Source organism: Corythoichthys intestinalis, chromosome 1 (assembly GCF_030265065.1).
Source record: "Corythoichthys intestinalis isolate RoL2023-P3 chromosome 1, ASM3026506v1, whole genome shotgun sequence".
Classification (NCBI taxonomy): Eukaryota; Metazoa; Chordata; class Actinopteri; order Syngnathiformes; family Syngnathidae; genus Corythoichthys; species Corythoichthys intestinalis.
The window spans coordinates 58,926,779-58,954,148 of NC_080395.1; the positions used below are offsets into that span (position 1 = coordinate 58,926,779).

General features: G+C 39.0%; 2 protein-coding genes across 7 annotated transcripts in view; one reads left to right on the top strand and one right to left on the bottom strand.

Annotated features, from left to right (window-relative positions):
- Window positions 1–10,233: 10,233 nt before the first annotated feature.
- LOC130914455 (transmembrane protein 138-like) lies at window positions 10,234–17,704 on the top strand. The gene is made up of 5 exons (XM_057833667.1): window positions 10,234–10,520; window positions 11,524–11,989; window positions 12,089–12,260; window positions 12,789–12,864; window positions 13,162–17,704. The coding sequence occupies exons 3-5, from the start codon at window positions 12,135–12,137 to the stop codon at window positions 13,272–13,274; spliced, it is 315 nt and encodes a 104-aa protein (XP_057689650.1). The 5' UTR covers window positions 10,234–10,520; window positions 11,524–11,989; window positions 12,089–12,134; the 3' UTR covers window positions 13,275–17,704.
- The window catches only part of cfap70 (cilia and flagella associated protein 70), a 30,524-nt gene continuing 16,700 nt past the window's right edge, over window positions 13,547–27,370 (bottom strand). For 4 of the 6 annotated variants that reach the window (XM_057833625.1, XM_057833639.1, XM_057833616.1 and 1 more), the window contains 17 exons: window positions 25,911–26,042; window positions 25,657–25,719; window positions 25,486–25,577; window positions 25,166–25,226; window positions 23,249–23,431; window positions 23,010–23,141; window positions 22,801–22,929; window positions 22,521–22,654; window positions 22,305–22,420; window positions 22,036–22,236; window positions 18,343–18,449; window positions 17,985–18,122; window positions 17,689–17,850; window positions 17,463–17,552; window positions 16,828–16,929; window positions 16,603–16,650; window positions 13,547–16,476 (listed from right to left, as the gene is read on the bottom strand). In XM_057833625.1, coding sequence (XP_057689608.1) covers window positions 16,378–16,476; window positions 16,603–16,650; window positions 16,828–16,929; window positions 17,463–17,552; window positions 17,689–17,850; window positions 17,985–18,122; window positions 18,343–18,449; window positions 22,036–22,236; window positions 22,305–22,420; window positions 22,521–22,654; window positions 22,801–22,929; window positions 23,010–23,141; window positions 23,249–23,431; window positions 25,166–25,226; window positions 25,486–25,577; window positions 25,657–25,719; window positions 25,911–26,042 — 1,989 coding nt within the window. In that variant the 3' untranslated portion in view covers window positions 13,547–16,377. Of the gene's footprint in view, window positions 16,477–16,602; window positions 16,682–16,827; window positions 17,620–17,688; window positions 17,851–17,984; window positions 18,123–18,342; window positions 18,450–22,035; window positions 22,237–22,304; window positions 22,421–22,520; window positions 22,655–22,800; window positions 22,930–23,009; window positions 23,142–23,248; window positions 23,432–25,165; window positions 25,227–25,485; window positions 25,578–25,656; window positions 25,720–25,910; window positions 26,043–27,370 lie in introns of those variants that run through there. The other 2 variants (XM_057833632.1, XR_009062925.1) reach the window with 2 other exon arrangements.

Sequence of the window (27,370 nt, forward strand, 5' to 3'; positions counted from 1 at the left end):
AACAATAAATTTGACAGTGATAATGTTTTGTTTTTTATAATCACAGCAAATTACATGAAACTACGAATATACCAAAATATATACAAAACAAAAACATTTTATTGTTGGATTTAGCTGCAGAATTAAATCAAAGCATGGGCTTTAACAAAATTTTGTATATATACTAAATATAAAAAAGTCAAAATAGAGGCTCTTTTTAATTGTTACTGTTAAGGACTAAACTATACTCACCATATAAATCTAGGACTCTGAAGCCTTCGTACATTATTACAATAACAATTTCTATTTGTAATACCATTGAGAAACGTATGTTATAACAAAGTCCGTAAGGTTTAAAGTTTTTCTTTTAAATTTAACCAGCGTGAATGGTCTCTGAAGGGGTTACTGGGGGTGAGGGGAGGGGAGGGGAAGACATTTAAGTATGTAAGGGAAGCACTTTTTCAATTCTTTTAAAGAATTATTATTACTATATTGATACACAGATAAGGGTGGAGGCAAACTGTAGATGATGTACATTTTTATACAGTAGATGGCAGTATGCACTAAAATTCGCGATTAATAAAAAAAAAAAAAAAACGAAGAACTTTAACGCGCATGCGCAGATAGCTACCCGATCGCGACCGTCTCTCACGTGACTGCATCACGTCACTTCCTTCAAAGGCTTTACGCTTATAAACGCAAGAGATTCAGACATAAAAATTCACTATTCTTCGATGTCTTTAGGTTGATTAATATTTTTTTATGTCAGAATCTACCACATAAATCACTCTTGCGGCATCGTGACTCAAGTGGGGGCGGTGCTCTACGCGCATGCGCAGAACCAATCGCGGCTTGCCTAAGATTTATTCATGATTAAATAAAGTCTTAAGGTTTTCTTTTTGTGTACACATGAATTGCTTGGATCAGGGTGTACCTCAGATGCCCTACCGATTAAAAAAAATACATTTTAAATGTATTTCGATCATTGAGTCTCTCACATATATGTCTATATCTCCCGTCATCGCTCGGGAGAAAATGGCGTCGATCTGGGCGTGCGCAGTAGCAACCGTCACAATCGATGCACCCGTCACGATCGGGTAATGACAGTGCTAAGCTAACTCTTTCGGTGTTTTAGAAAGAAAATATGGGTGCTTATTGTTGCGTTACCGGGTGCAACAGCGTCTCCTACGACAAAAAAAGGGGTTAGGAAAAATGGACTCACTTTTCACCGTTTTCCTGCATGGAGGACCAAATATCAGATCACGAAGGTACGACGGATGGCTGGATTGCAGCGGTTCGTCGGAAAAGCATTTCTTATGATCATATTTCTGCGGGAATGAGAGTGTATTCCCCTCATCTCTACTCTTGTAAATTGAACGATTTATCCGTTTTGGTTTCAATACGTTTTTTGTTTTTGTTTTTTTCTTTACTGTTGTGTAAATCTGCCTCGGTAGCAATGCTAACCTACTCCTCCTCATCACCTACCTGTTGTGTTACTAGGAAAACCTGCATATGAAATGCTGACAACACATCCCGATTGGTCACCATATCTCTTCTTGGGTTATTCTGAGGTCAAGCGCACCACATCGGAGCGTTGAGAGGTTGGAAAGGCGAAGAGTGCACGCTGAAACTTCAGTTTGCTCTGCTCTTACAAACACGATCCCAAGTGTTATGAAAAGTCAATAAAATATGAATACCAAAACATGACTTGAACAACTTCTTGACAAACTGTAACTGCTTGTTGTTTACTTCAGGTCTTCATAATAAACAGGTGTAATAATTACAAAGTCAGGTGACTTAATTTTGTTATTCTATTTGGAATATGCATTGACAATTTTTGGACAGTGTTGTAGACAAGAACTGGGACTGATAAGTTGCAATAGATTTATTTCAAGTAATGCAATTTCTCCAATACGATATTTGAATTGACAGTTTAAAATCTTTAAATTAGTGCAAACAAGGCCCACCCTCTGACGGTGGCAGCAAATATTATATAATTATAAGTGATACACAAATACAAGATCACAATAAACGTGTCTTTGTCAAAGCAGTTTAAAACACTATTTACTGGCCTTGGGTAAATAGCCAGACAGGATAAATATGTGCTTTAAAGTTCTTGCATTTCCATTTTAAGTATTGCAAGTACTAGTCTCCAACACAGTATTTGAACTGACAGTTTAAAATCATTTTAGTACAAAATGGCCCACACTCTGGCAGGGGGCAGCAAATATTATAATACATAATACATTATAAAAAGCTATATACTATATAAATACAAGATCACAACAAAACCTGTATTTTTCAAAGCAGTTAAAAAACATCCAGTGGCCTTAGGTAAATAAAGGTGTATAAATATGTACTTTACAGTTCTTGCATTTCTATTTTAGGTATTGCAACTTTTCCAACACTATTTGAATTGACAGTCTAAAGTCTACATAAGTGCAAATAAGAATATTATAATTTAAAAATAATAATAGAATATATAAATTCAACATTACAATGAAAGGTGTCTTTGTCAAAGTGGTTAAAAAAAAAATAAAAAATAAAAACGTCACTGGCCATAGTTAAATAGCCAGGCAGAATAAATATGTGCATTAAAGTTCTTGCATTTTCACAAGTTAAAAGCCCGCAGTTCATCGACGAGAAGGGCAGACCCAGATGGCGTCTGCTGCAGGGGCTTGTTTGAGTCCGACACAGGACAAATGGAACCACTCCATTGAACAAATTTTCTTTGTCAAATGATCCAAGAAGAGAGATGGTGACCAATCGGGATGTGTTGTCAGCAGGTTTACCTAGGAACACAACAGGTAGGGGAGTCGTAGTAGGCGAGCATTGCTACCGAGGCAGATTTACACAACGGTGTAAAAAAACAAAAACGTATTGAAACCAAAAGTGGATAAATCGTTCAACTTACAAGAGTAGAGATGACAGGAACACACTCTCATTCCAGCAGAAATATGATCATAAGAAATGCTTTTCCGACGAACCGCTGCAATCCAGCCATCCGTCGTACCTTCGTGATCTGATATTTGGTCCTCCATGCAGGAAAACGGTGAAAAGTGAGTCCATTTTTCCTCACCCCTTTTTTTGTCGTAGGAGACGCTGTTGCACCCGGTAACGCAACAATAAAGCACCCATATTTTCTTTCTAAAACACCGAAAGAGTTAGCTTAGCACTATCACACGTTACAATCCGCATTGACTCTGCCGGCCCGGAAGTGAATTATATTGCCAGCATGGAGGCGGGTCCAAACAATGACGTAGTACGTCCCATTCCCTATTGTTTCAGTGTTGACATTGCTATGCAAAGATGTGCACTTCTCTCAATGCAGGACTTGTCATGTGAAGTGGGACAAATTTACTTGAACACATTATTCTACAACTAGTGTTATTTTACTTCGTATGCACATATATTTCCTTGAATTGCTATTTTCTGTTTACCATTGTGCTGCTGCTGCTGTTTTGAGAATTTTAGTAAAACATCTTTAAAAAAAAAAATTAAAATGTAAAACTGTCATGCTTGTTTTGTGAGCAAACATCGTATTTCCTATACAGTGTTTATCTCCACAACGTGTTTGAATGTAATTAATAAAGAAAGGTATTTTTCATTGTCAAAACCAACACCAGTTCTTTATGTACTTAAGAGAGGCAAAGACTCGAGAAGACTTCAAAATTGTCATTGACATACTTTATTAAACAGGTTTAGGTCATCTAAAAATGTATAAAACTTTGCTTGCACAAACATATTATTTTCATCCAACATTGTGGCTTCTTCACCTTCTCATGGAAGAATGATGTTTATGGTTCCTGTTAAGATCTTATACTTCTGACAAACAATTCCGATGAACTTTTCACCATGGATTCTCAAATGTGCAATTTTCTGAGTTTCCTCTACATCTCTAGCTGCTGGGAGTTTGACCTCCGCACACAACATGCCCATACATTCCTGTATGTCAAAACCTCTGTCAGCCAATACAATGTCCCCAGGTAACAAATTATCCACAAAAATAAAAACACTGTTCAGGGTTATAAGTTTGTCACTTGTACGACCTCCCCAGCCTTTTGATAAGAAACAAATGGCTACCTTGGGTGTAATACCTATTAAGTACGTCATAGTGTGGTGGTGCTTGTAGCTGGAAAACATTTGGGCATGTGCTTTCAGATTTGATGGTTTCTCTGTGAAAATTTCAAAACAGTCAATAATAACAGCCTGTGTCAAATTCTGATTGATGTTGTGCGTCTCATCCTCTGTGATTAGCTGATTACCTTCTTCTCCAGCTTCATGTGTCCCCTCTTCAGTCTGTAGCTGACCACTTTCTTCTTCAGCATCAGGTGTCCCTTCCTCATTCTATTGGTGACTGTTTATTTCACCAGGTTCAGATGGTCCCCCCTTGGTCTGCAGCTGTTCAATGTTTGCATCCTGCTGGACCCCCATCTCTGGTGTTTGCAATGTCTCTTTCCGTAGCTGCTCACGCCTACTTCGTCTTGCAGAGCGTGCAGTGTTTGTCGGTGTAACAGATGTGTGTCCCAGATGTAGGGATGATGCCCAGTCTAGGTCAGTCTCCCATCATTTCATAAGCTGGTTCACCTGCAATTACGTTCGGTTTTATTTAGAAAGTTAGGTGAGATTGGATGTTTCCATGGCATTTCACAATCATAACCACTTAATAAGACATGCTACCATCCCATCCAACATTCCATCAGGTGTCAAGAGGAAATCTCACGCATTGATAAATATTTCTGTGCATTTTTGCTGTTTACCCTTATCTTTTAAATCATTCACTCTATAATGTTTTTATAAACCATGACTGAATAAATTAAACACTGATTTATGACAAACAGATTAACCCATTTCCTCTGCCCTCCCTCTTTGCCTGCAGTTTACAAGTGAGGCTGGCTAGCTAGCTAAGGTTAGCCAATGAGAAAATAGCGACTTTAGAAAACAAAAAAAAACAGCATATTCAGTATCAATACTTTAAAAAAAAGCTCTGACTTGCCTTTATGAAAATGCCGAGAGCAAACACGCAGGAAGTCACCCTTCCGTCTCACCGCTGCGACCCAGGCCAGGTCATCCGACGCCTCTTCGTTAGTTCCTCAAGCTGCCGTCCATAACCTCTTTTCCAAGTGGGGAAACGAAAAAATCTTACCTCGTGGTCAACTTTGCTGCCATTTTTGTCGTGTGATTTAGTATGGCAGCCTTTCACACAACACGAGTGTCCCATTTTATCAAAGACAATGATGAAAGCAAAGACGATTCTCACTGCTCAGTTGTTTACAATAAGTGATCGGTGCACCCAAAATGGCGATTCAGCCCACAATGCACTGCAGCTTTTGCAAGCGTTACGTCACCTGACAAAGACCGATAAGTACCCTAAAATTAACAAGGAAGTGATAAAAAAAAGAACTCATTGCCCGCCATTGAAAACGATAGACATCCAGTTCATTTGTACTTTGAGGACTATAAGCCAGTAGTTCTTAACCTTACTAATGGTACCAAACCCCACAAGTTTCACATGTGAATTAACCGAACACTTTGGCGTTAGATAATAAGCCCCCCCCCCCCCCCCAATTCAAAAACGATATATTGAAGCTAGCAATCTAATGATTTAGCAAATTCCCTTTCAAAATTCTTCTCATATTGACATCATGTTTTATAAACAGGTCTGTTGTATTCTTTCTTACCAAGTGTGAGTCAACCTTCCACTGAGCAAACAGTTCCTCCTACCATCAGATTGAGGACTAGCGGTTTAAAGAAACAGATTAAGCCTGTAAATTGGGAGCAAACCAGTCCAAAACCTGGTCCAAAAGCCACTTTGCCTAGATTTAATTGGCGTACGAAAATAGGGCTCTTCGTTTCTTTACCTTCAACGAAACCCCTTAGACTTACTCACCGAACCCCTGCGGTTCGATCGAACCCACGCGAAGAACCACTGCTATGAGGCAACAAGGAAGTGACCCTAAAATGCCCCAAAATTAATAGGAAGTGACCAAAAATCTACAAGAAGTGACCCATGGGAGAGCAAGGCATCCCCACGCAATTTCTCCTTAAATTACATTTTTGAGTTAATAAATAATTCATGCAATAAATAAAAAGTACACTGGTGGAGGACATTGTGATTTCATTGCACTGTTGTAAACAAGGTTCTTTGAAATTGTAAACACTTGCCTGTATTTCTATAAATAAACTTTAGAATATTCATATTAAGTTAGGTTGCTGTTCTATTACATCATTGTTATAGAGCCTTTGTGCGTCTTTAGTGTTTTGTAGGCCACCGATTTTTATTTTGAGCTCGTTGAACTTTTTGATGATGAGAAAACTTGTTAGTGCGCTCCTTACAGGTACACAACTGAAATCTTATGGATACTTTGAAACATGTTTTATCTTTATTGACCCATATTGTTGATAATTAAAGGGTATGTAGTGCCCTGGGAAAATTTTAATATTCCATCATTTATCCATAAACGCATGCCTTTTGTATTCATATCATACCACTTCGTGTAATTACACACAAGAAAATGTGAGAAATTTGGCTCGATTGTCAAGCTAAAACGACCGGCGCCCGAGATCTGGCAGATTGTGTGCGTGACGTCATTACAAGTGAAGAGAGTGCCACCGGCCACTAGGGGAGCAGCGCCTGTCTGCATCAATAGAATTCCTTCTAGGGAGGGGAGAATTAGGGGTGTTTTGAGCTGTTTATGCTGATGCATTGTGTTTGTCCTGCACATATTCCAGGTTCCCTCATGAAGAAACACCCCTCGTTGTCAATAAAAGAATTCAGAATTGACAGTGAGGGGTGTTTCTTCAACAAGAAAAAGGCTCAGTGCTTTAATACTGAATGGCGGCGATGATGGCAGACAATTTTATTTCTAGTTTCAGCGACGAATCCGACGTAGAAGGACGTAACGAATGTTCATCTAATGGTGACGAGGAGAGTTACGAAGCTTTAATCGGTGTTTTAGGTTACCAATTTGAGCCCAAACGAACGCCAATGCAGCGTAATGAAACGGTCATTGAAGGGACCAATGACACTGATGAAACATCGGCAGCAGATCGTGTGGGAGACACCAATGATTTGTTTTGCATTTCTTTTTGTGAAGCTGATACACCGTGACTGCAAAATAAAGGAATGCACAGAATAATTATCATTTATTGCGCTATCATAGCTTTTCGCTCTGCCAACAGACACAAATATGAATGGGATCAGAGGATTTGTTCTATAGAGCCTACCCACGTACCACGTGTTCGCTGTAGGGTTCCGCCCACTTGTCCGTCAAAACATAGTGTTAACCTATTACGGCTACGTACATTTCTCCTATTTACGGCGTGTTTTTCTGCTCCTTAACATTAATAATCAAAATGGTGAAGGCGTGTGTGGCTGTTGGTTGCACTAACAGAGAAGATGGAAGGAGAGACTTGAAGTTTTACCGTATTCCGAGGGATCCAAAGAGAAGAGCGAAATGGACGGCTGCAATTCGACGTGAAAACTGGACACCAAAAAATCACCACAGACTATGTAGTAGTCATTTTATATCCGGTAAGATGCATTTAATATATATTTAGAGGGTTTTGGCCTGACAAACACACAATTAAGATCATTGCTAGGCTAATCGCCGACAACATACGACGTAGTACGACATAGTTTAGAATTCAAGATGTTTGTGACTTCCCTTTCTTCCACCATCGTTATTTTTTGAATAATATTTAGCTGGTACCAAGTAAAAGAAACTGGCCTCGTCTACGGGGCTGACAAATAACCACAATTAAGATCATTGCTAGGCTAATCGCCGACAACATACGACGTAGTACGACATAGTTTCAAATTCAAGATGTTTGTGACTTCCCTTTCTTCCACCATCGTTATTTTTTGAATAATATTTAGCTGGTACCAAGTAAAAGAAACTGGCCTCGTCTACGGGGCTGACAAATAACCACAATTAAGATCATTGCTAGGCTAATCGCCGACAACATACGACGTAGTACGACATAGTTTCAAATTCAAGATGTTTGTGACTTCCCTTTCTTCCACCATCGTTATTTTTTGAATAATATTTAGCTGGTACCAAGTAAAAGAAACTGGCCTCGTCTACGAGGCTGACAAATAACCACAATTAAGATCATTGCTAGGCTAATCGCCGACAACATACACGTATGTATGTAGTGAGTGCTATCGCTAAACCATATAAACATTAAAAGCCTTAACTCCATTGACAAACGACATGAAATACATTAGACTTGACAGTGGATGTTAGCAATAACAAAAGAATTCGAATTGAAAATTTCGTAACTCACCTTTCCAAGCACAGATAGATTCCTGCCAAACGAGGACCTGTTTCACCCAACCAGCAACGAAGTATTTATAAGTGTCCAAGCTCTTGAAGTTTTTCGTGAGAATAGGCTGATTTTGTGTGGACAAGATCATTGTAAATATCAGCGTAGCAGATGTCAGGCAGACAGGACGAAGACAGTGGGTCGAAAAACATCGATTTGGACATCAAATATGGATCTGGCGACAGTATAGAACGAAGTTTTTCCTCATAACACCTTTTATGCAACAGATCCAGTGAGTTTGCGGCATCAGAAAGCACCGGGTCTTCCATGAAATGCATTTTAAATTGCGCCATCAATTGAAAACAATGCTAATACAGAGTCGTTTTGACGGAAAAGTGGGCGGAACCCTACAGCGAACACGTGGTACGTGGGTAGGCTCTATATATTTTACGAACGATAATGTATACATGTGTCCAGTCCTGTATCCAATGCGTGACATTTTTTTATTATAAAAGAGTACTCACTCTGGCCATTTCGAGCTTGGCTGCTCCCCTCCTTTGCTTAGCCTTAGCCTCCTTTGCTAGTCATCGTCCTCTTTCTTGATATCTCGGGACATTTAGGTGGGTGCGCGTGTATGGTCTGCACCGCATCTCCTTTGAGCAGCAATCTTCACTTGTCCATAGTTCGAGAAGCTTTCAGGTGGAAAATGCGCACCACAGAAAAGCGTGCCGGAGGCTGTGTCTAGAAAATTAGCCCTCTTTGCACGGACGAACTTTACCCATCGTCTGCGTAGTCCAGCTTTTTTTTTCGCGTTCGGGAACTCATGGATACTATATTCCGATAAATAACTATTTGTACACCACATAGCACGGCAGTTTTGAACCATTTTTGAGATGTTTTCGTCAAACAAACCCCAACGCTACTCTCTCGTCGTTAAAAAACAATGGCACCTGGCTCCGCCTCGACTGTCAATCACTTGTCGTGACGTCGCCGCCCCATTCGGCTGTTTCCGGAACACTTTCGGGAATGTTCGTCATTTTCGATCTATTTTCGATAATTGCTCATTAATGTGATTGATTTTTTTGTTAACTTTATCAATATTTGTTATCTTGGCACATAACGGTTTTATTGATGTCTCACACCCCCTTTGCCGCTACATACCCTTTAAGAGAAATTATTCACATATAATGAGACCATGGAGTCTTATCAATATCTTAAACATAATTTAGGCAAGAGTATTATTTCTAACCGATGTGTATCAAATTGACAGCCCTTTGCAAATACAAAGACCCAACAAATAGCGCTGGTTCAAAAATGTTGGTGACCTTCTCAGACAAACATTATTATTGTAAGCAGTCATGATTATGTCCTTGTATGGCAATTTTATTTGAATGCAATACATCTCACATCACAATGACACACAAAACAAACATTTCACAATCAAATACTTTAATCAAATAACATTTAATTGATGAAATCGTTACTTTGTTGTGTCATTCAAAGTGAATGAGTCCAAAAGGGATTATATCTTTAAAAAAATAAAAAAAAAACATTTGTAGAGCAGGTAAAAAACGTCCATCTGTACTCTATTTCATAAGTAACACACACGTGTTTGTGTTGTCACCTGAATGTAAAGGACAAGTGGAAACATATGGTGAATGATGGTGATATCAGGGAGTTTAAAAAGAAGATTTGATGGGAAAGTATTCAATTGTTCAAACCACAGCTACTCTACATATCAATTCACATAGATTAAAGTGCCGATAACAGCAATTAAAACAAAACAAAACAAGGCACAATTAGAAAATAATAGGTTGAGAATAGTTTGAAAGACAAAATAGTTTTTATATTGTCACAATTAAGTTGTTTGAACACTGAACCAAGCAAGTCCATTCCTCTCATAAATCACTTTTTATCCAATTGTTTAAGGAGAAGAGACCTGCTAATCTCCTTGTGTTAGTCACTATTTGGTCTCTAGGTTGTTGGTCTGAGTTGAAGAGGAGCCCTAATCTTCTGCACACCTGTTATGGCTCTTCCAAGCTATTAATACATCTCCTAGATGGGGCTCATGGATTGAAAAGAGGATCCACTGGGTGTCAGTGGGGAGGCTGTCATGCATTCATTTTGGCTGAGAGGATGCCCAGTGGTCCGTAAAAATTATTTACAAAAACTCAGCTAATGATCTCAGAGGCAGAAACTACAGTGAAAAGCGGACCTGTTTTGCAGATGACATATGGTGCTGAATTGGGACTTTGTTATACTTGTAATGGACGGTAAGTAACTTGAAATGATACTCGTGCTTTTTTTTTTTTCTTGAATAATTATTATAGTTGTTTGAGGAAACATTTAACTCATGCATGTCGCCTAAACATTTATCAATGCATATGACCTTTAGATTCACCACCAAAGGTGATTGTTATACGGTAAAATATAGTTTTATGTTGTTGTGTATGGTCCAAACTCAACCTTGTTACATGTTTAGAGGACACATAGTTTGACATGTTAAATCAAATTTATATTATTCATAAAAGTGATTTTGCAAACAGAAGAAAAGTGTAGTGCAAACAGCTTTTTCAAAATGGAAAAACTATTTTTTCTTTTATTCTTTTAAATGAAAAAAGAGGGAAAATGTAAAAATATTACATTTGAAACCCCTTTTAAAATTTATAGTTTTTTTCAAACTATATTTAAACTATGTAACATTATTGTCTTTAAAAAATGCTACAATTGTGTTGTTGGCAAGATAAGGTCAAGTAAAGATATGATGTCATGCAAACTAATACTATACAGTTTACTGAAACCGCTGTTTGCATTGCAAATCAGCTAAAAGAAAATAGCAGATCAGGGCTTTTTCAAGAAATATTGGGTACTTCACACATGAGAAATGTTTAATTTAGGCCACTAGTTTTCAGCTGTCAACCACATCTGACTTAGCAGTTAAAATATTTGGATTGTATTGACATGTCATCAAATTAACCACACACAGACACATTTTTCAGCCAGTACTGGGTGCTTTATTGCAATGCTGATTACATAGCCTGGTGCAAATAGAAACACTCATCTCTCCCTCTTACCTATGTGACAATTTGGAAGGACATAGTCCAAATTCGTGTGTGTCCGCACGTGTGCATTTTCCCATCAAATTCAGGACACTGCATGAATAAATGTATGCAAATCTGTAAGAGAATGACATTTGCACTATGCAGTAAATATGATTTGTGACATAATGTTCTCAACTAGAATACTAATGTCTCTCCCCTGTGTCATTTTATTTAGTATCTGGATTTGGGTGGAGATGTCTCTCCAGCTTCAAAATGAAGAATCAATGATTTGGCGGAAGAAAAAAAAGTTAGCAATTTCTGGAGGCTTCAGTGCCACGTCGTCTGAACTGATGCACTGCAACTCATATCAGTTTTGACATGTTGACAGCAGTCTATTCCAGACAGTTCATCCAACAAACTGACCCTATTAACAACCAACAGAGGGTCTCCATGCACACTTAAAAACTTCAAGTAGTTTTGCTTGCAGATTGATGTTTGAATTTAGAGAGCAGTGCAGCATTGGATCCATTGTGGAACCAGAATCCGCCTGGGCGCCCAGCCTATGGGACGGAGAAGCTCCAACCCAGCAACTACTCACTGGTGTTAATTATTCAGCTCAGCCTGCTCTCCTTGGACTTGTTTGTCAACTCATTCAGCGAGCTCCTGAGAGATGAACAAGCAGTCCAACTAGTTCTTTTTGTGTAAGTTCAACAAAGCAAGATAGGAAATTGCTCCATGATAGGGACTATGTTATTACATGTTTTTAATACCCATTCCATTTGCTTCTCTTTTACCTGTAGCATTCAGGACATTGCCATCTTGTTCAACCTTATCATCATTCTCTTGATGCTGTTTAACACCTACGTGTTCCAGGTCGGTCTGGTAGCCATATTGTTGGAGAGATTTAGAGCCTTGCTAATGCTCTCTGCACTCTATTTGACCTTCAGTGTAATACTCCATTCTTGGCTCACGGTGAGTGGGAGCAGATATTTTTGCAAAAAATATGAACTGTCAAAACAGGAGGCCTACCAATTACAAAAATGCTTTCATGCTCTATTCTAAAAGTGCAGACAGGCCAAGATTGCCTCAGCCTCCACAGGGCATTCACTAAAAAGCTTGTAAGGGAAGCAAATTTCTGGATTTTTGTGATACAGATGTGCTATTGGAGACCAAAGTTTTTTTTTTTTTTTTTTTTGGGGGGGGGGTGAACAATCAATTTCTAATATTGTATGTAAACCTTAACAACTAAAACATTTAAGTTGTTTGACTTCAACAGCAATCCCCTATCCATATGTAACAAGCTCCTAACCTCACATAGGCTGTTGGTGCCTACCATTTTTTCATTTACATCAAGCCTTTCTGTCAGCTTTGTGTTTGAATGCAAAACAACATTAGTATTCACTATGTTCTACTGAGTCAGAATGTCTATTCAACCGACATCTGTTCTTTGTATTGTGTATTTTATAGCAAAGCCAAGAGTGATGCTTTCTCTGTTTACAGAATCTGCGATGGCTAAATACCAACCGATTTATTTGGACAGATGGCCTTCAGGTGATGTTTGTTTTCCAAAGAGTTGGTAAGATATCAACTGTTTCTTATAACCGTGAGACACCTAAATGCACAATGGAACATTTCCAAGATGTTTTTCTCAGTAGATAGATTGTAGCTGATATTTTCAGTTTAGTAAAAGGACTGCAGCTGGTATTTCAGCATGCATGTTGCTTATAAATAAGATTTGTCAATGTAAAAACACAATCTAGATAAACAAGAAAGAGGCAGAGAGATTGTGTTTAAATCATTTAATCGACTTTGAGCACTAGCATTTAAGGCACAATGGTAACAGTAATTTTCATGTTTTCAAATGTGTCAATAGCATCTGTGTTGTACTACTACTTCTACAAGAGGACCTCAGAGTATTTGGGGGACCCTCGCCTCTATGAGGATTCACCATGGCTGCGAGAGGTCTTTGCACAGACCAGGCAGTAACAACACCCCTTATCCTCCACAATATTGTACAACAAAATACTACACTTGATTGTAAAGAATACGTCATCTTAAGATTTTAAGTGAGCACAACTCAAATTATCAAGTTTTTGTTAGTAACTTGTTTTGAGTAGTTGCAACTCATTTTATGAAGTTACCGTAAACCTGATCAAATGAGTTTTGCTAAATCAAAGTGACCAAAGTCTTAGTTTCCACCATAATTTTCAAATCAATTCTTTAAAAATCAGACAGTGGGAATTTCTGGATTTTTCCCCCTCATTTTAGCTCTCATAGTTGGAAGTATAACTATGATAGAAATTACAGGCCTGTCGCATCTTTTTAAGTGGGAGAACTTGCACAATTGGTGGTGGACAAAATACTTTTTTGCCCCACTGTATATTCCTGAAAGCTGCTGCATTTTTTAAATGAATAATACTGTTAATACATTGCTGGCATAATTTATTTTTATGTACTTAACCATGAAATAACATTGCCACATTACATGGGAATCATAGTAGTGATTTTTTTATTTCCATGTGCCAAATTGTTTTTTAAGTCTTGAAAAATGTTTGTTTGAATATCATGTTAGGGCAATTAAAAAGACTTGAAGTTTATTGTAATTATTGTCATTTTTACGCTGCATATTTTAAAATCCTGCATGTATTACTATTGTATTGTATACTTCAGACTGTGTACTTTACTGTGTGTTTGTAATATGATAATCAACAGTTTTACTTCAATCGTGGCCACTTATTTGAACACACATTTGAGTTTGAACTGTTCTCGCTAAAGGTTTTCGCTCCATATTGAATTGCTTTCCAGTAACCTAAATTTCACAGTGCCTCTTGAAGTTGTTTGTGAATGCACACTGTGATGCATTCCAATATACTAGCAATTGCGAACACAACACTTCTTAACCATTATACCATGACTAAATCTGCTATACTCAGCTCATAATTCATATACTGTATATCTGTGAGGAAGCATTTGAGTGTTATTGCCAACAGTCAACTATTATGCTTGATTTTATCGTATTAGCTTAACAAAAGACAATGTTTACACATCGCCGAGTTGGTGATGCTCTTGACCTCCATTACTTGATTGGCTATACTCGTTTATAGCAGTTCAAGTATCCCTCTTTATGTGACATCCACTTGAAGTGTGTGGCCATTAAATGGGACCAGCTATGACTATTTGCAATACAGAGTCCTGATCAGATACTAGGGGGAAAAAAGTCCTCATGTTCCTACTCTTTTGTACTATTTACTCTCTTCCACTTTTCCGGGAGTTTTACGAAGTACAAAACGTGTGTATATCATATACAGTATATGTACATACAGTGAAATATGAACTAACAGATTATTCAGATTATTCCATTTAGATCAGTGGTACTGGTACATATTTTAAAGGGAACCACAGATAGATAGACTTGTAGTTCTTAGAAGATAAATGTTAGTATGAGTTATGATAATTTGATATTTAAAAAACCCTTTAATGTTTTTGCTTTTATAAGATTTGTAAAATTAGTTTAACTACTAGGTCGCCATTGTTATTGATGACGCAATGCACTCTGAGCGGTGACGAAATTGGGTTGCGCTGCCAGGCTTCCATAGTATGACTCTAGCAACATAAACATGTCATCTGTTCAGCCCTTTCAATTTTAACCCGAGAGGAACATTAATGAGCAGGACAGCACTGTCGATATTTCACAAAAAGAGCAGCAAAAGCAAAATGAACATGAAAGACGGGATGAGCCAAGATGAGACTAGGAAAAAACCGGTAGTGTTCTTGTGACAAATCCGTTTAGTGATGTTGACCCCTATACAGGACTCCAGTTTTTGTTTGCAGATCTTCACGGTAAACTATTGTGTGATCAAACTTATTCCAATATAATTATGGAGATTGTTAGCATCCAGAGCTGCCGTGTGCTTTCCATATGGCTAGGATATACAGTGAAACAGAGCAGTTTATTTTTGCGGATAGCCCCTGCATTACAGCACACGAAAACGTTGATGCCGTTTGCCTCAACTGAGACGTCTAATAGGCTCCGACTCCGTGACAGACTGCTGCACCAACCATCATATTTTTGTCACATAAAAGCGTGGTCCAGATTGATGATTGTCCTGCTGGAGCGCTCAAATTTTGCGCCCTTATCAGATTTTGCTGACGAAGCTTTTGTGGAGGTGAATAAGCACTCTTTTACATTCAGTTGGACTCTCATTATCCAAAAGGTGCCAAATAAACAAGTTGCATCATAAAAATACAAACGCAACATGAGTATGCTGTAAATAAAGGTAGCAAGATAGGACCCCAAAACAGACAACAATTACAAAGGGATTGTGTACAAGGGTTTATTGAACACACACACACAAAAAAAAACCACGGTCGCGAAAAGAGACAAAAAAAAAAAAGGGTCCGTCAGAGTAGATTATTGTATTGAACACACACCAAAAAAAAAACACGATTGCGAAAAGAGAGACAAAAAAAGGTCCGTGACAGTAGATGGGATCAATAGAAAAAAAAAAGGGTACACCGTGGTGCTAGGCAGACAAACGAAAAAACCAAGGCAAGGATGCAACTAGTAACGAAGGGATCGAGAATACAAACTGTCAAATGGCAGCAAGTCAATATCTCGCCAACCCGCCTAGGATCGGTTTAAAGACATTGCTGATGAGCTGGAATTGGATGCAGGTACAATGTCGGGAACTCATCCCACAACTCTGTTACAAAAAAATATGACCAGCAGCAGAATGTGACAAAATTATGCCAGTTGCCATGTGTATTTTTGTGTACAGAGCACAAGTTTCCCAGTACAACCCAACCACGTCATCACCCCAGCGAGCATTGTGCACGTAAAACATGGCGCCTTCCTAAGGCCAAAACATGCACTAAATATGATAGAATTTTAAAACAATGGCAATATTTTATGTGTTTCTAATAACATATTTCAGTAAAAGAGACCAATTGCGGCTTATTAGAGCCTATAAGTCTTTAAGTCCATGGTACTCTTTAAGAGAAAAACAGTTCACTACAGTAAAAGTATTTTAGACACGTTACAATAATAGGCTCTGTGCTTGAGTTTTCTTCAAACATTCAAACTACTGCGTCAAGAGTGTGGTTCAAAGCATGATGCCAGAGGACGGGTTTGGACTTGATCCTGCAGCTCTTTTACCTCCTTGTGAAGTGAAATGTTCTCCAGATTGAACTGTAAAATCGAGAAAACATAAAGCTCACCAAGAAAATAGTCAGATGTGAGCTGTAAAAACTGAAAGAAAGGGCGGGGGGACACAAACACATTTTTTCAGAAGAGAGATAGCCAAGTCGAACTCACCCTGATAGCATATTTGTAAAACAGCGTCGCCTCCTCTTGCCTGTCAAACTGAAATTACAGCCTCATATGAGTACTGTGGCTGTGAAAATGGAATGTCTGCGGTTCAGGGGATTAATGGAACTACAAAATGGCTCTCTGATCTGAGGGTAAACCTGAGGTCTTTTGACTTGAACAAATCAAATCTCACAGAAAAACAATAGCAGGAATAGCATCATTTTCACTCACCCTGAGGCATATAAGCGCCAAGTAGGCCCAAACCTCGGCATTCTGGTTGTTCAAATGGTTGGCCTCTGTCAAAGCTTCTTCAGCTAATGAAAGCTCCTCCAGCTATACACTCAAACATGAAGACGCAATTAACTGAGTTTTTTTTTTCTGCACAAACATCAAAGGAAAATATATATACTAGTATATATAATGATTTCACTACAAACCCACCATTAAAATCCAGTCTGATCAAGAAAGCAGAAAATATGTTACAACAGTTTTTCCAGTAAAATGTAATACTAGTATGTGCTCTTTTTCCCAGTATGAAATCAGCTATGTTTCATCCTGTCCCTAGCCAATTCACTTTGAAATCATATCCCCAATATACAAACTGTGAATTGTTACAATGTCTGCGGAAAAATACTATATTGTGTGTTTTTGCTTGTATAACAATGCACATCACATTTGACCTCATGCAAACATAGTGGCAAGTTTGGGCATTAAAAATCCATTATCAGACCGGAAAAAGCAAATGCTATAAATGAGAGTCTTCAATATTTTCGCTGTAAATTAGAGGAAACACGACAAAGGCCTATGTTGTAAACCATAATTTACAACGTCTATTAATATTAGTAACACTGTAGATGACTTATTACCCGGTAACAGGAGATACCGAGGCCTAACCAGGTTAGGCAGGAGGGAGATCTTTCACAAGCTAGCAGGTACGTCATTTTAGCTTGCTCAAACTAAAGGGAACAGCAGAAAAAAACTGTCACTGAACATTTGCAGTTGCAAAGGCATGCTTCCATCCAGCTGTAACACATTCACACAGAAAAGAGTAATGTCACGCATAGATTCCAGTCGGTGTATATTATTTCTAACCTTTCCCTCCTGGAGATAGATGGATCCCAGGCGGAGAAGAACAAGGTGGGTGTCTGTAGGCTGCTCTGGGAAGTCTAGACTCCGTTCATAACTCCCCTGGGCCTCAGGAAATGAGCCACACATGTAGTGACAGTGACCATCCAGAGCCCACATATCTGCTACCTGCTCACAGTGCAAATAATGCTTTAGTCCACACGGGGTTCTCAATGCATATGGGCAAAGGTGTTATAGTCTGATAAACCAAGGGTGGTTCTAATTCAAAAAGGTTTTTTTTTCATGATTTGTCTGCTTCCCACCGGCTCTACCCGAAGTAGCGCCTCCCTGAGGGTGGCAATGGCACTGCAATACTCAGCTCTGAGTGACTGCACACAAGCCAGATGAAAACTATGATTGCCATCTGAATTCAGTTCCTTGGAAAGAGCGTGCTCTGCCATCTAACAACAAAAAGAAGGTACCAGTGTAAATGTGAATATTGCTAAGTAATTGCTATCTCATATTTGGTTGTCCTCATTTCTATCTTTGGGAAAGATGACTTAACAAATCAGTTTACCACATTACAGAAGTACTGTACTGGATTTTCTATTTAGCTATCATCTGTATTTGAGGAATGTGAGTCTCGCAAGTCGTGAATGTAGCTGCCGTGTGCTTCATTACCTCAAGGGCATGGTTGTGCAAGAGAAACTCAAGGGTCTCTGTGTAAATGGACTTGGAGATTACTTTCTCTTTAGGTTCACTAGGCACTGTTTCACCATTCTCAGTGTCTGAAAGAAAGACCAATAACGATACATTTGTGGCTCCTATTATTTTATTCCTAAGTAACACTACAACTCTTTATCTGTGTTTGATACGTCGAGATAAAAATGTGGAATCCAAAAAGAAACTAATGCATAAAATGGGATGTCCCGATCGCATATTTTTGCACCAGAGTCCGAGTCACCTGATTTTGATAATCTGTCGATACCAAGTCCCAATACGATACCGGAAAAAGTTTTTTTTTTCTTCAAATTTGAACAACAGTTCCAAACATGTCACAGTACTGTACTGTTTACAGTACTTCCTCTTCAGCTTTTTCTGGTAGTGCTGCACAGTATAAAACGTATACATTTTTGTTTCTTTTGGCAATGCCATTGTGTTTCTGGATTGTTTTGTTAGTTTTTAACCCTTAAAAATGAAAAAAAAAAAAAAACACATTTTTTAAAATTAAAAACCCAATCTTTTTCACCTGATTCTGATCCACTGAAAAATGGTGCGATACGTCACTTTCCAATCATGTGATCGGAACGGGGACATCACTAGTATAAAATGCACTAAGAATCAGAAACCACGTCTATTGTTACAGTTTATCAAAATACCATACATCAAAAATACAGTCATGTGAAAAAAATAAAACACCCTATGGAAGCTTGTGCGTTTTCTAACATATTTGGTCATATGAAAATTTAATATCAATTTTAACAATCTGGAGAGATTCAAGTAATAGAACTAAACAATTAAAGCTGAAAAAAGATTTTTTTATAACTCTGTAAAATATAATTTTAAATAAATGCAATTTCAGTTGAGGAATAAATTAGGACACCCCCACATTCAATCCCACTTAAAATGGCTAAAATCACACACGGGCGTATCAACTGAGGTGCACATGATTAGAAAATCATTACCCAGTGTTTTGAAGGAGGCATGCCTTATTTAAACCTCACATTTAGTTTGGTGTGTCCCTGACTGTTGAAGTGAGAGAAAAAACTATGGTGAGATCAAAGGAGCTGTCTGAGGCCTTCAGAAAGAAGATTGTAGACGATTATGAGTCTGGGAAGGGATTTCAAAAGATCTCAAAAGAAAATAAAATCAGCCATTCCACTGTCCAGAAAATAGTCAACACGTGAAGGACATTCAAAACAACTGCCAACATGCCCAGGTCTGGCTGTCCAAGCAAGTTCACCCTGAGAGCAGAACGCAAGATGCTAAAAGAAGTCTCCAAAAACCCTAAAATGTCATCTCGGGACATACAGCAGGCTCTTGCTACTGTTGATGTGAAAGTGCATGCCTCTACAAACAGAGACTTCACAAGTTTAACCTTCATGGAAAGTGTGCAAGGAGGAAGACTTCATTATATATTGACATGTCACTTCCCCCATACCCTGCGCCACGCCTATAGAAGGGGGCCTGGCCACATTCAGCATCAGTTACGGCTGAGTTATGCTTCGCAGTCGGTCGCAGTTATTCAGCGCTAAGCTGTACCGCATACAAGCAGAAAGGATTGTCTCAGGAGTGATTTGTTCGAGGATTCAAAGTGATTATTATATTTTTCATATCATGCATGCATTTTGAAACGTGAAAAAAAATCATTGGGAGAAATTAGCCGCCAAGGCATTGGCGTCGTACTTCGCAATATTTACGTAAAAGAAATTTTTGCTTTTAACCAAGAATTGAGATTGTTTTACGTTCATATCTATAAAGATTTCTTGGATTTATTCACAAGAATTTTCAAAGTTAAAAGCTCTTTTTGGTGATAAAGCCAGTGCAGCCCATCCCTCCTCCCGCAGCCTAGCACAAGATCCAGGGTGGTCCCCAGGATAAGGGGACGCGCCACCACCACCTACGCCCACCCCCACCCGGCCCACGAGCCACAGCCGCATCCCCCCGAACGGCACGGCACATCGCGGGACACCCAACGGGCCACCATGCCCAGGGCAGGGCAGTGCCCCCAACCGGAGTAGGCGATACCCAGGCAGTCCGCTGGGACCCAGCCAGCATCCCGCTACGGAGGATGGATACCCAGGCAGAAAAGACAGGGAAAGGCGGATGCAAGAGGAGCCCCAAACCGATTGTGGCATTTATTGTTATTTATTGTGCTACAATGCCCACATAAATTGTGAATGAACTTGTGCGATGAAAGAATGTGAACATTTTCGAGCACCACAAGAATGTCCAACATGGAGGCAGTTCGAGGTCCTCTCATGTCCGCCCGAAGCTCACCATATTCAGGCACAAGGACACGGACGATCGGGGTGAAATCCTTGTTTTCAGGCAAAATGTGGCTCTCTGAGGTTGATTGATAAATTAAGGTCCTTCCCTCACCTTGTAATTTGGAATTCAAGACAACCTGTGCTCTCAAGGCCGCTAGCTCTGGGAGAGAGGCAGAGTGAGTAAAATCATCCTGCTGACTAAATTTAGGATTTTCATGGCCAAAATGGGGCACGTTGAGGCAGTGTGACGAGCATGAACACACCTGGCCGGTTATATATGTGTGTGTGTGTGTGTGTGGGGGGGGGGTGTTTGGATATTAAAATGTAGAATTGTAAAGTACATTAAATACAATAAAAATAATGTTACAGATTGTACCAAAAAAATAAATAAATAAATAAAAACTTCACACAGGAGCCGGGCTTGAACCCTTAGTCTCAGAACTGCGAGCAGACGTGTTAACTACTGTTCCTTTGCGCCGCACTTTTTACAAGTGATTTGAGAAAAATCGATTCCAATTCCAATTAAAAAGTGTTAAGTCCCGCTCTCTTTTGTTTCTAGCGAGGCTTAAATTTAAATTATGTAGGGCAGGGGTGTCCAAACTTTTTGCAAAAGGGGCCAGATTTGGTGTGGTATAAATGTGGGGGGCCGACTTTGGCTGACGTCCTTTACATAGAACAATATAATTAAGCAAATTTTAGCAAGCCATTCTGTGTGTCACATTTGAGTTATTATTTCTTTAAATTAATAATTTCAACAATCTCCCAACTAGCCTTTGTGGCGTACTCTTTCGAATCTCAGGCTCCTGCGAAATAAGGCTGCTGTGAAATTAAACTAGCTTCAAGTTGCTTCAATATATCGCTACGTATTTACCCTGTAATTTTGTCGTACATGTCAGCGTGCCTTGTTTGGTAATATCGCCTCATATTGAACTATTAAAAGCAGCGACTGTCTCTTTGCAAATGAGGCAGACACAGCTGTTGCGTATTTTAGAGAATAGTCCAATTTCCACCTATCCTTGAAGCGTCAGCCGTCGCAGTCAACTTTCTTTTTTTTTTGTTAATTGTCGCCATTTTAGAAAATTGGGAGTAAAGGGTCACACGGGGTAATGTTGCTTAGAGTGCTGCTGCCTTTTAGCGGGTAAATGAGGAGCAGCATTTAGTGTGTAAGCAAATTCATATGCTGGTAGCAGGACTGCTGACCAATTTATTAAGTCTGTGTGTGGGCCAGACGTTATTGATTTTATCACAGAGGCTGGGGGCGGATGAAATTTGTCCACGGGCCGCATTTGGCCCCCGGGCTGGACTTTGGACATGTCTGATGTAGGGTAAGCACACTGTATCAGCAAAGCAAGCAGTTTTTTTGAAAAATGGAAAGAAATCTTACCGCTATGCTTTTTATTAGAAGAGTGGCTTGTGGGTAGACTTTCCACTTCCTGGTCCTTCTGCCTCTCGTTTTCTTCATCTACATCTGACTCTTCTGTATTGTGGGACTGATTGCTTGCTTCCTTTCCTTTCAGAAGGCTTTTGGCTTCCAGGAATGCCCTTTCAGCTAGGATGCATTTGTTTTGGCTGTCCTGGACCAAACCTGGGAAGCAAATGTAGAATTGGAATTGGGTTTCATTCAGCATGGATCTCCTTGATTTTAAGGCTTACCAAGCAAAGTCCAGGCCACCAAACTCAGAGGCTCCATGCTGGAAGCTCGCTCCAAGAAAGTCTCAGCCTGCTCAAAATCATTAAACATGGCTGCCAGCACACCACACATAATCAGACTAAAGAGTAAGAAAGGATATAAACAACTCTGAGTCAGATCTACAGCTTTTAGTTAAATATGTAAAACTACAACATGAAAACTTGTGGAGTTACTCTGACCTGGGCTGGTGAGCCTGCTGGACAGCAACAGCATCTTGGAAACACATTTTTGCCTTTATGTAATCTCCGGTCTCCATGTAAAGGTTTCCCCAATTAAACTTGTAAGAGGGTTCACGGGGATGTCTGACGACCAGCTGCAGGGAATTTTATACATTTCTAAGTTTAGGTCAAGAACACAATTGTTCATGTAGAAAACCAAAATAACCCTTTCTTTCCCCAACCATTCTGAAAATGAGGAGAAATGAGTGAGAATTTAGTTTTCTAAGAAAGGTACTTGTACCTCTTTGTAATAATGAACAGCCAGCGGATAATTCCCAATGAGCTGAGCCTCTCGGGCAAAATGTTTAAGATGAGAGGTAGTCAAATGGATCTCATCCGGAGAGTCATCTTCACTTCCATTTGAATAGATCTAGTGGGGGAAATGGTTACACAATTGTGCGTAGGTGTGTACTTGTTTGCATGTGATTGAGGGAGTGTTTTTGCATGTACTTTGTTGAGAGCAACATGCGTCTCATCTACAAGGTCCACATAGAGCTTGCTGACGAATTCATGCAGATCCTGCTGCTCAGTAAATGTGTCTGTCTGCTGCATCTTGTCACGCACAAACTTCACTACAGCGGGCTGCAAACACACAGTGAATAACTACATGAAGCGTGCAAACCCCTGTGCACTTGGGTAACACATCCATGTTTTGAAAGTCAAACGGTGACATGTGCAATTATCTAGACCTTTATTTGCTCTTTGAAGGCAAAATATCTCCCAGACACATTGAGCGCTCCCATCAGCTGAGCCATCATTTGCTCTCGATTACAGTCATTGGGCAGTTTGAGTCTCGTTCCAAACAACTCCTCATACTGCTCCAAAATATGTTTCACCACATTGATCACCTGCTTGTGAAAGTTCAGTACTGCCTATATGAGAGGAAAGTGTAAATACTTTAGTAAAGAGATGGGTGAAGCACAACCCTTGGGTCCCATAAGTTTTGCTCGTATATTTTTGTTTTTATTTAAATCTGGTTTATAAATTAAATTGAATTATCTAGAGTTTTTTTTTTTTTGTCTTGTAACTTGTTGCATTAATTTACTGTAGGCTCTGAGATTGACCGTCCAATCCTGGCTCTAGCCTCCTTTTGAGGAGTTTGCTTGTTCGTGCTTGCGAGGGTTTCCTCCCACATCCCAAAAACAAACATGTTAATTTTTTTTTTTTTTTTTTAATTTAGAGGCATTTAAAGGGTTGATTACGACTTACGTGGAAATCCGGGTTACATCGCCAGCGCAGGAACGAAACTCATTCATAAACTGGGGACTTCTTGTAGTTGCATTATTTACAAATATTGGTTGATTGAAAACAATTTATAATACCGTATTTTTCGGACTATAAGTCACAGTTTTTTTTTTTCCATAGTTTGACTGGGGGTGCGACTTATACTCTGAAGCGACTTATGTGTGAAATTATTAACACATTATGATATCATTTCACATGTTATTTTGGTGTTTGGAGTGACACTGATGGTTTGATAAACTTGTTAGCATGTTCTTTATGCTATAGTTAGCTGAATAACTCTTAATAGTTATGTTACGTTAATATACTGGCCACGTTCGCATTTCATTGTTCATGCATCATGTCACATTATCATACTATACACTTGTTCAGCATGTTGTTCTCTATTGTACTTTTATTGTAAATTGCCTTTCAAGATAACATATCTGTTCTATGTGTTGGATTTTATCAAGCAAATTTCCCCCCCAAAATGCGACTTATACTCCGATGCGACTTATATATGTTTTTTTCCTCTTCGTTGGACATTTTATGGCTGGTGCGACTTATACTCAGGTGCGACTTATAATCCGAAAAATACGGTAATGTCATTATTTATTTCATTGTTTTACTATAAGCAATAATACTCACAGCCTTCACATTGTCCATAAAGTGTTTTATGCCATTTTTATGAATTTCATGTATTTAAAAATACTGAAATGAAGGGCCCCTCCAAAAAAATGATACACAGCACTCTGACTTTCTCCAGATAATTGCAAAATTCACATTCCGTTATCTGATGATCTATCAATTGCCCACTCAAAATTGTTTTTCTTTTCTTTTTTTTCCATACTAAATGCAGCATTAGTGCACTGAACTCAGAAAATCCACAGTGTGGCAATGATTCCATTTCATTTGTATTTACTAAACTTTTTGGGTACTATGCACTGTAATCATCAGTCTTTGTGATCACGCCTAGTCAGAAGTAGCAATGCAGTTAATAACTATGCACCTATGATGTAGGTATATTATTTGGCAAACTATAGTTTAGTATAGACTGGTATTTAAATGTTTAGGTCTCTGCTGTTTCTGCTTGGTCTCGCGTAAGGTTCGTACCAGCATAATGTTGTTTATTTGTGTTTTAGGCTGTGCATTGGACTTATTTGATAAACTTGAGTAAACAGTGCAAACATAGAAAAGTAAAATCCAATGGGTCAGTTTCAGAGGATAAGAGAAAAAAATGGTACTGAACCGGAATTTCCATTAGTAAATTCAGTGAGGTTCAGTCCAAGAAATGTTTCCTATAAATGTTTGTTCATTCAGTACTGTATGTATAGCAAGCGCATTTACATACACTATGAACTGCACAGACTGAGCTAAAATGTTACTTTTTCAGCTTTGTTCGGTCCTCCAGTTGATGGAGGTCTTGGGGGGATCAGTGCTTTCACCCTACAGAAAATGAAGAAATATTTCAGCACATTTTTTCTCCTTCTCACGCCAAAATGCATTCGGTATGCACCAAATAGGCACATAGCATGTGCTGTTAAAAGGTTTTCGAAAATTTTGTAGACCAGTGTAATCAGGGGCGCCAAAAACGAGTAATCCCTTTTCTTCAGAGACTATTAGGAATTACTATAGATGTAACGTGTAATATATTACATTTTTGAGTAACTAGCCCAACCACTGGTTGGAACAGGAAGTATATTACCTTTTTGCCAATTCTTCTGTTGACGTTTTGGGTATGAGTGCATTTGTTAATGTGATTTCAATGATAATGTATGTCCTGAAGTCCAAATATGCCTGTCATGAACGAAGAAGTGATTGTATTGTTAAGAAATCATTTCAAGTGTCATCTTTTGGAAAGTATGTGCAAACTTACTTTTCTGTCTGGAGGAATGTGATCAGAGCCGTTAGAATCAGTTCCATTTTGATTGCCAGTCCCCTGACACAATAAAAATGCATCGAGGTAAACTAATTTGGTTGTAAACTTCACAACATTAACAGTTAGAAATCCTATTATGCTTGGGAAAATGTTCCTGTTGCTTCTAAAAGTGATTAAAGTACGTCAGAGATAAGAAAAATGATGATGTGAGCATCACCTCTTCAGAGTATTGTGGTCCTAAACACACTAACCTTAACATGCCCCTTGCCATCTTTGGCCTTTCCCGCATTGGGCTTTGCAGAACTAGCTGCACCTGCACCAGAACGGTCTTTACTGCTTCCTGGCTTTAATTGTTCTTTTAACAAACTGACATTTCTCCTGGTCTGAGGAACAAAAAGAGAAGGCAATGCAATACATATATGCTGTGTATTCACAGTATACAGTCAAGAAATATTGGGAAACTTGAACATTTGCAAATTCACCCATTTAAAAGAATAAGAGGAGTTTGTCATTTTCATCTTACACATTAGGTACAGGTACACATCAAGCAGGAGAGAACTTGCCTGGCACAGCCAGACTATTCTCCCTGTATTTTTCAAACACTGTGAGAAATAGTCTGGGACCCAGCCCATTAACGGCCTGTCGAGCAAGGTACAAAATCAATCGTCCAATCAGATTCGTTTATTTGCGTGATGTGTTCTTAACAAGTAACGTCACTCTTGCGAGCCGAAAGTCATGTCTACAACAACACAGATGGCGAACGGGAGAGCCGAGAATATTTTCCAATTCGCGGTAAAACCAGTTTTAAATTACCAAAAACACATCAAAACAAGTCAATGACAACAGTCATCATGGCTCGCGCTAGCCATGTTGAATAAACTTCTCCATTATCCGCTCACGCTAATTACTTGTCGCTTTAACAACGTCACGTCTGCCCGTCGCTGATTGGTCCACTCGGCTGTCTGTTTGCTGTGGCTTGCTCCGCCCTCGGAATTTGATCCGCCGGACGGTCGCCAGATTCAATCGCTGGAACAGCGGTGAGTCTGGTATACCAGGCAAGGAGAGAACTACAATTTGAGCTCTATAATTGCCGACCAAGGCTACATTACAAAGTATCAACAATAGGTTGTGCTGCCTGCCCAATACACATCGGCCACCCATTTTAACAAATATATATATTTTTTAAATCATACAATGTGATTTCCTGGATTTTTTTTTTTACATTCTGTCTCTCAAGCTTGATGTGTACCTATGACAAATATTACAAACCTCTCTTATATGTTTAAATGGGGGGACTTGCAATTGTTTTAAGTTGCTGTTAGAATTATTGTTCACACAGTAACATTTATTCTTTTCTTTATCATAGTTAGTCACCAGATAAGATCACATTTGTCTACTCAGCCTTTCCTTTGTCCTGGGCCATGGGGCCCCCATGTAGTCTATGTATTCTATTCTGTGTTCTATGTTGCTTTCCTGTCCCTACCGTCCTTTTGTTTTCCCCTGAGTAAAGGGGGTTGCCATTGCAGCAACAAGGGGAACAGCTACCAACTTCAAGAAAAGCTACAATAATTATTGGACCCACTAGATGTGTGTTGTTGTTGTCGTTTTAAACTTGGAACCTAAATAATTTGTCACTGTCAGTGATAGATCAACCAAATTTGCTTTAAAAATGAACTGCTTTTACACAGGCCACTTATTAACTTTGGCATAT

What these genes read in the sequence shown, in the direction of transcription:
- LOC130914455 (XM_057833667.1), top strand. Translation starts at nt 12,135, where the DNA reads ATGCTGTTTAACACCTACGTGTTCCAGGTCGGTCTGGTAGCCATATTG. An exon ending in TACTCCATTCTTGGCTCACG is followed by an intron (nt 12,261 to 12,788) that starts GTGAGTGGGAGC and finishes CTCTGTTTACAG; the next exon opens with AATCTGCGATGGCTAAATAC. An exon ending in GTTTGTTTTCCAAAGAGTTG is followed by an intron (nt 12,865 to 13,161) that starts GTAAGATATCAA and finishes ATGTGTCAATAG; the next exon opens with CATCTGTGTTGTACTACTAC.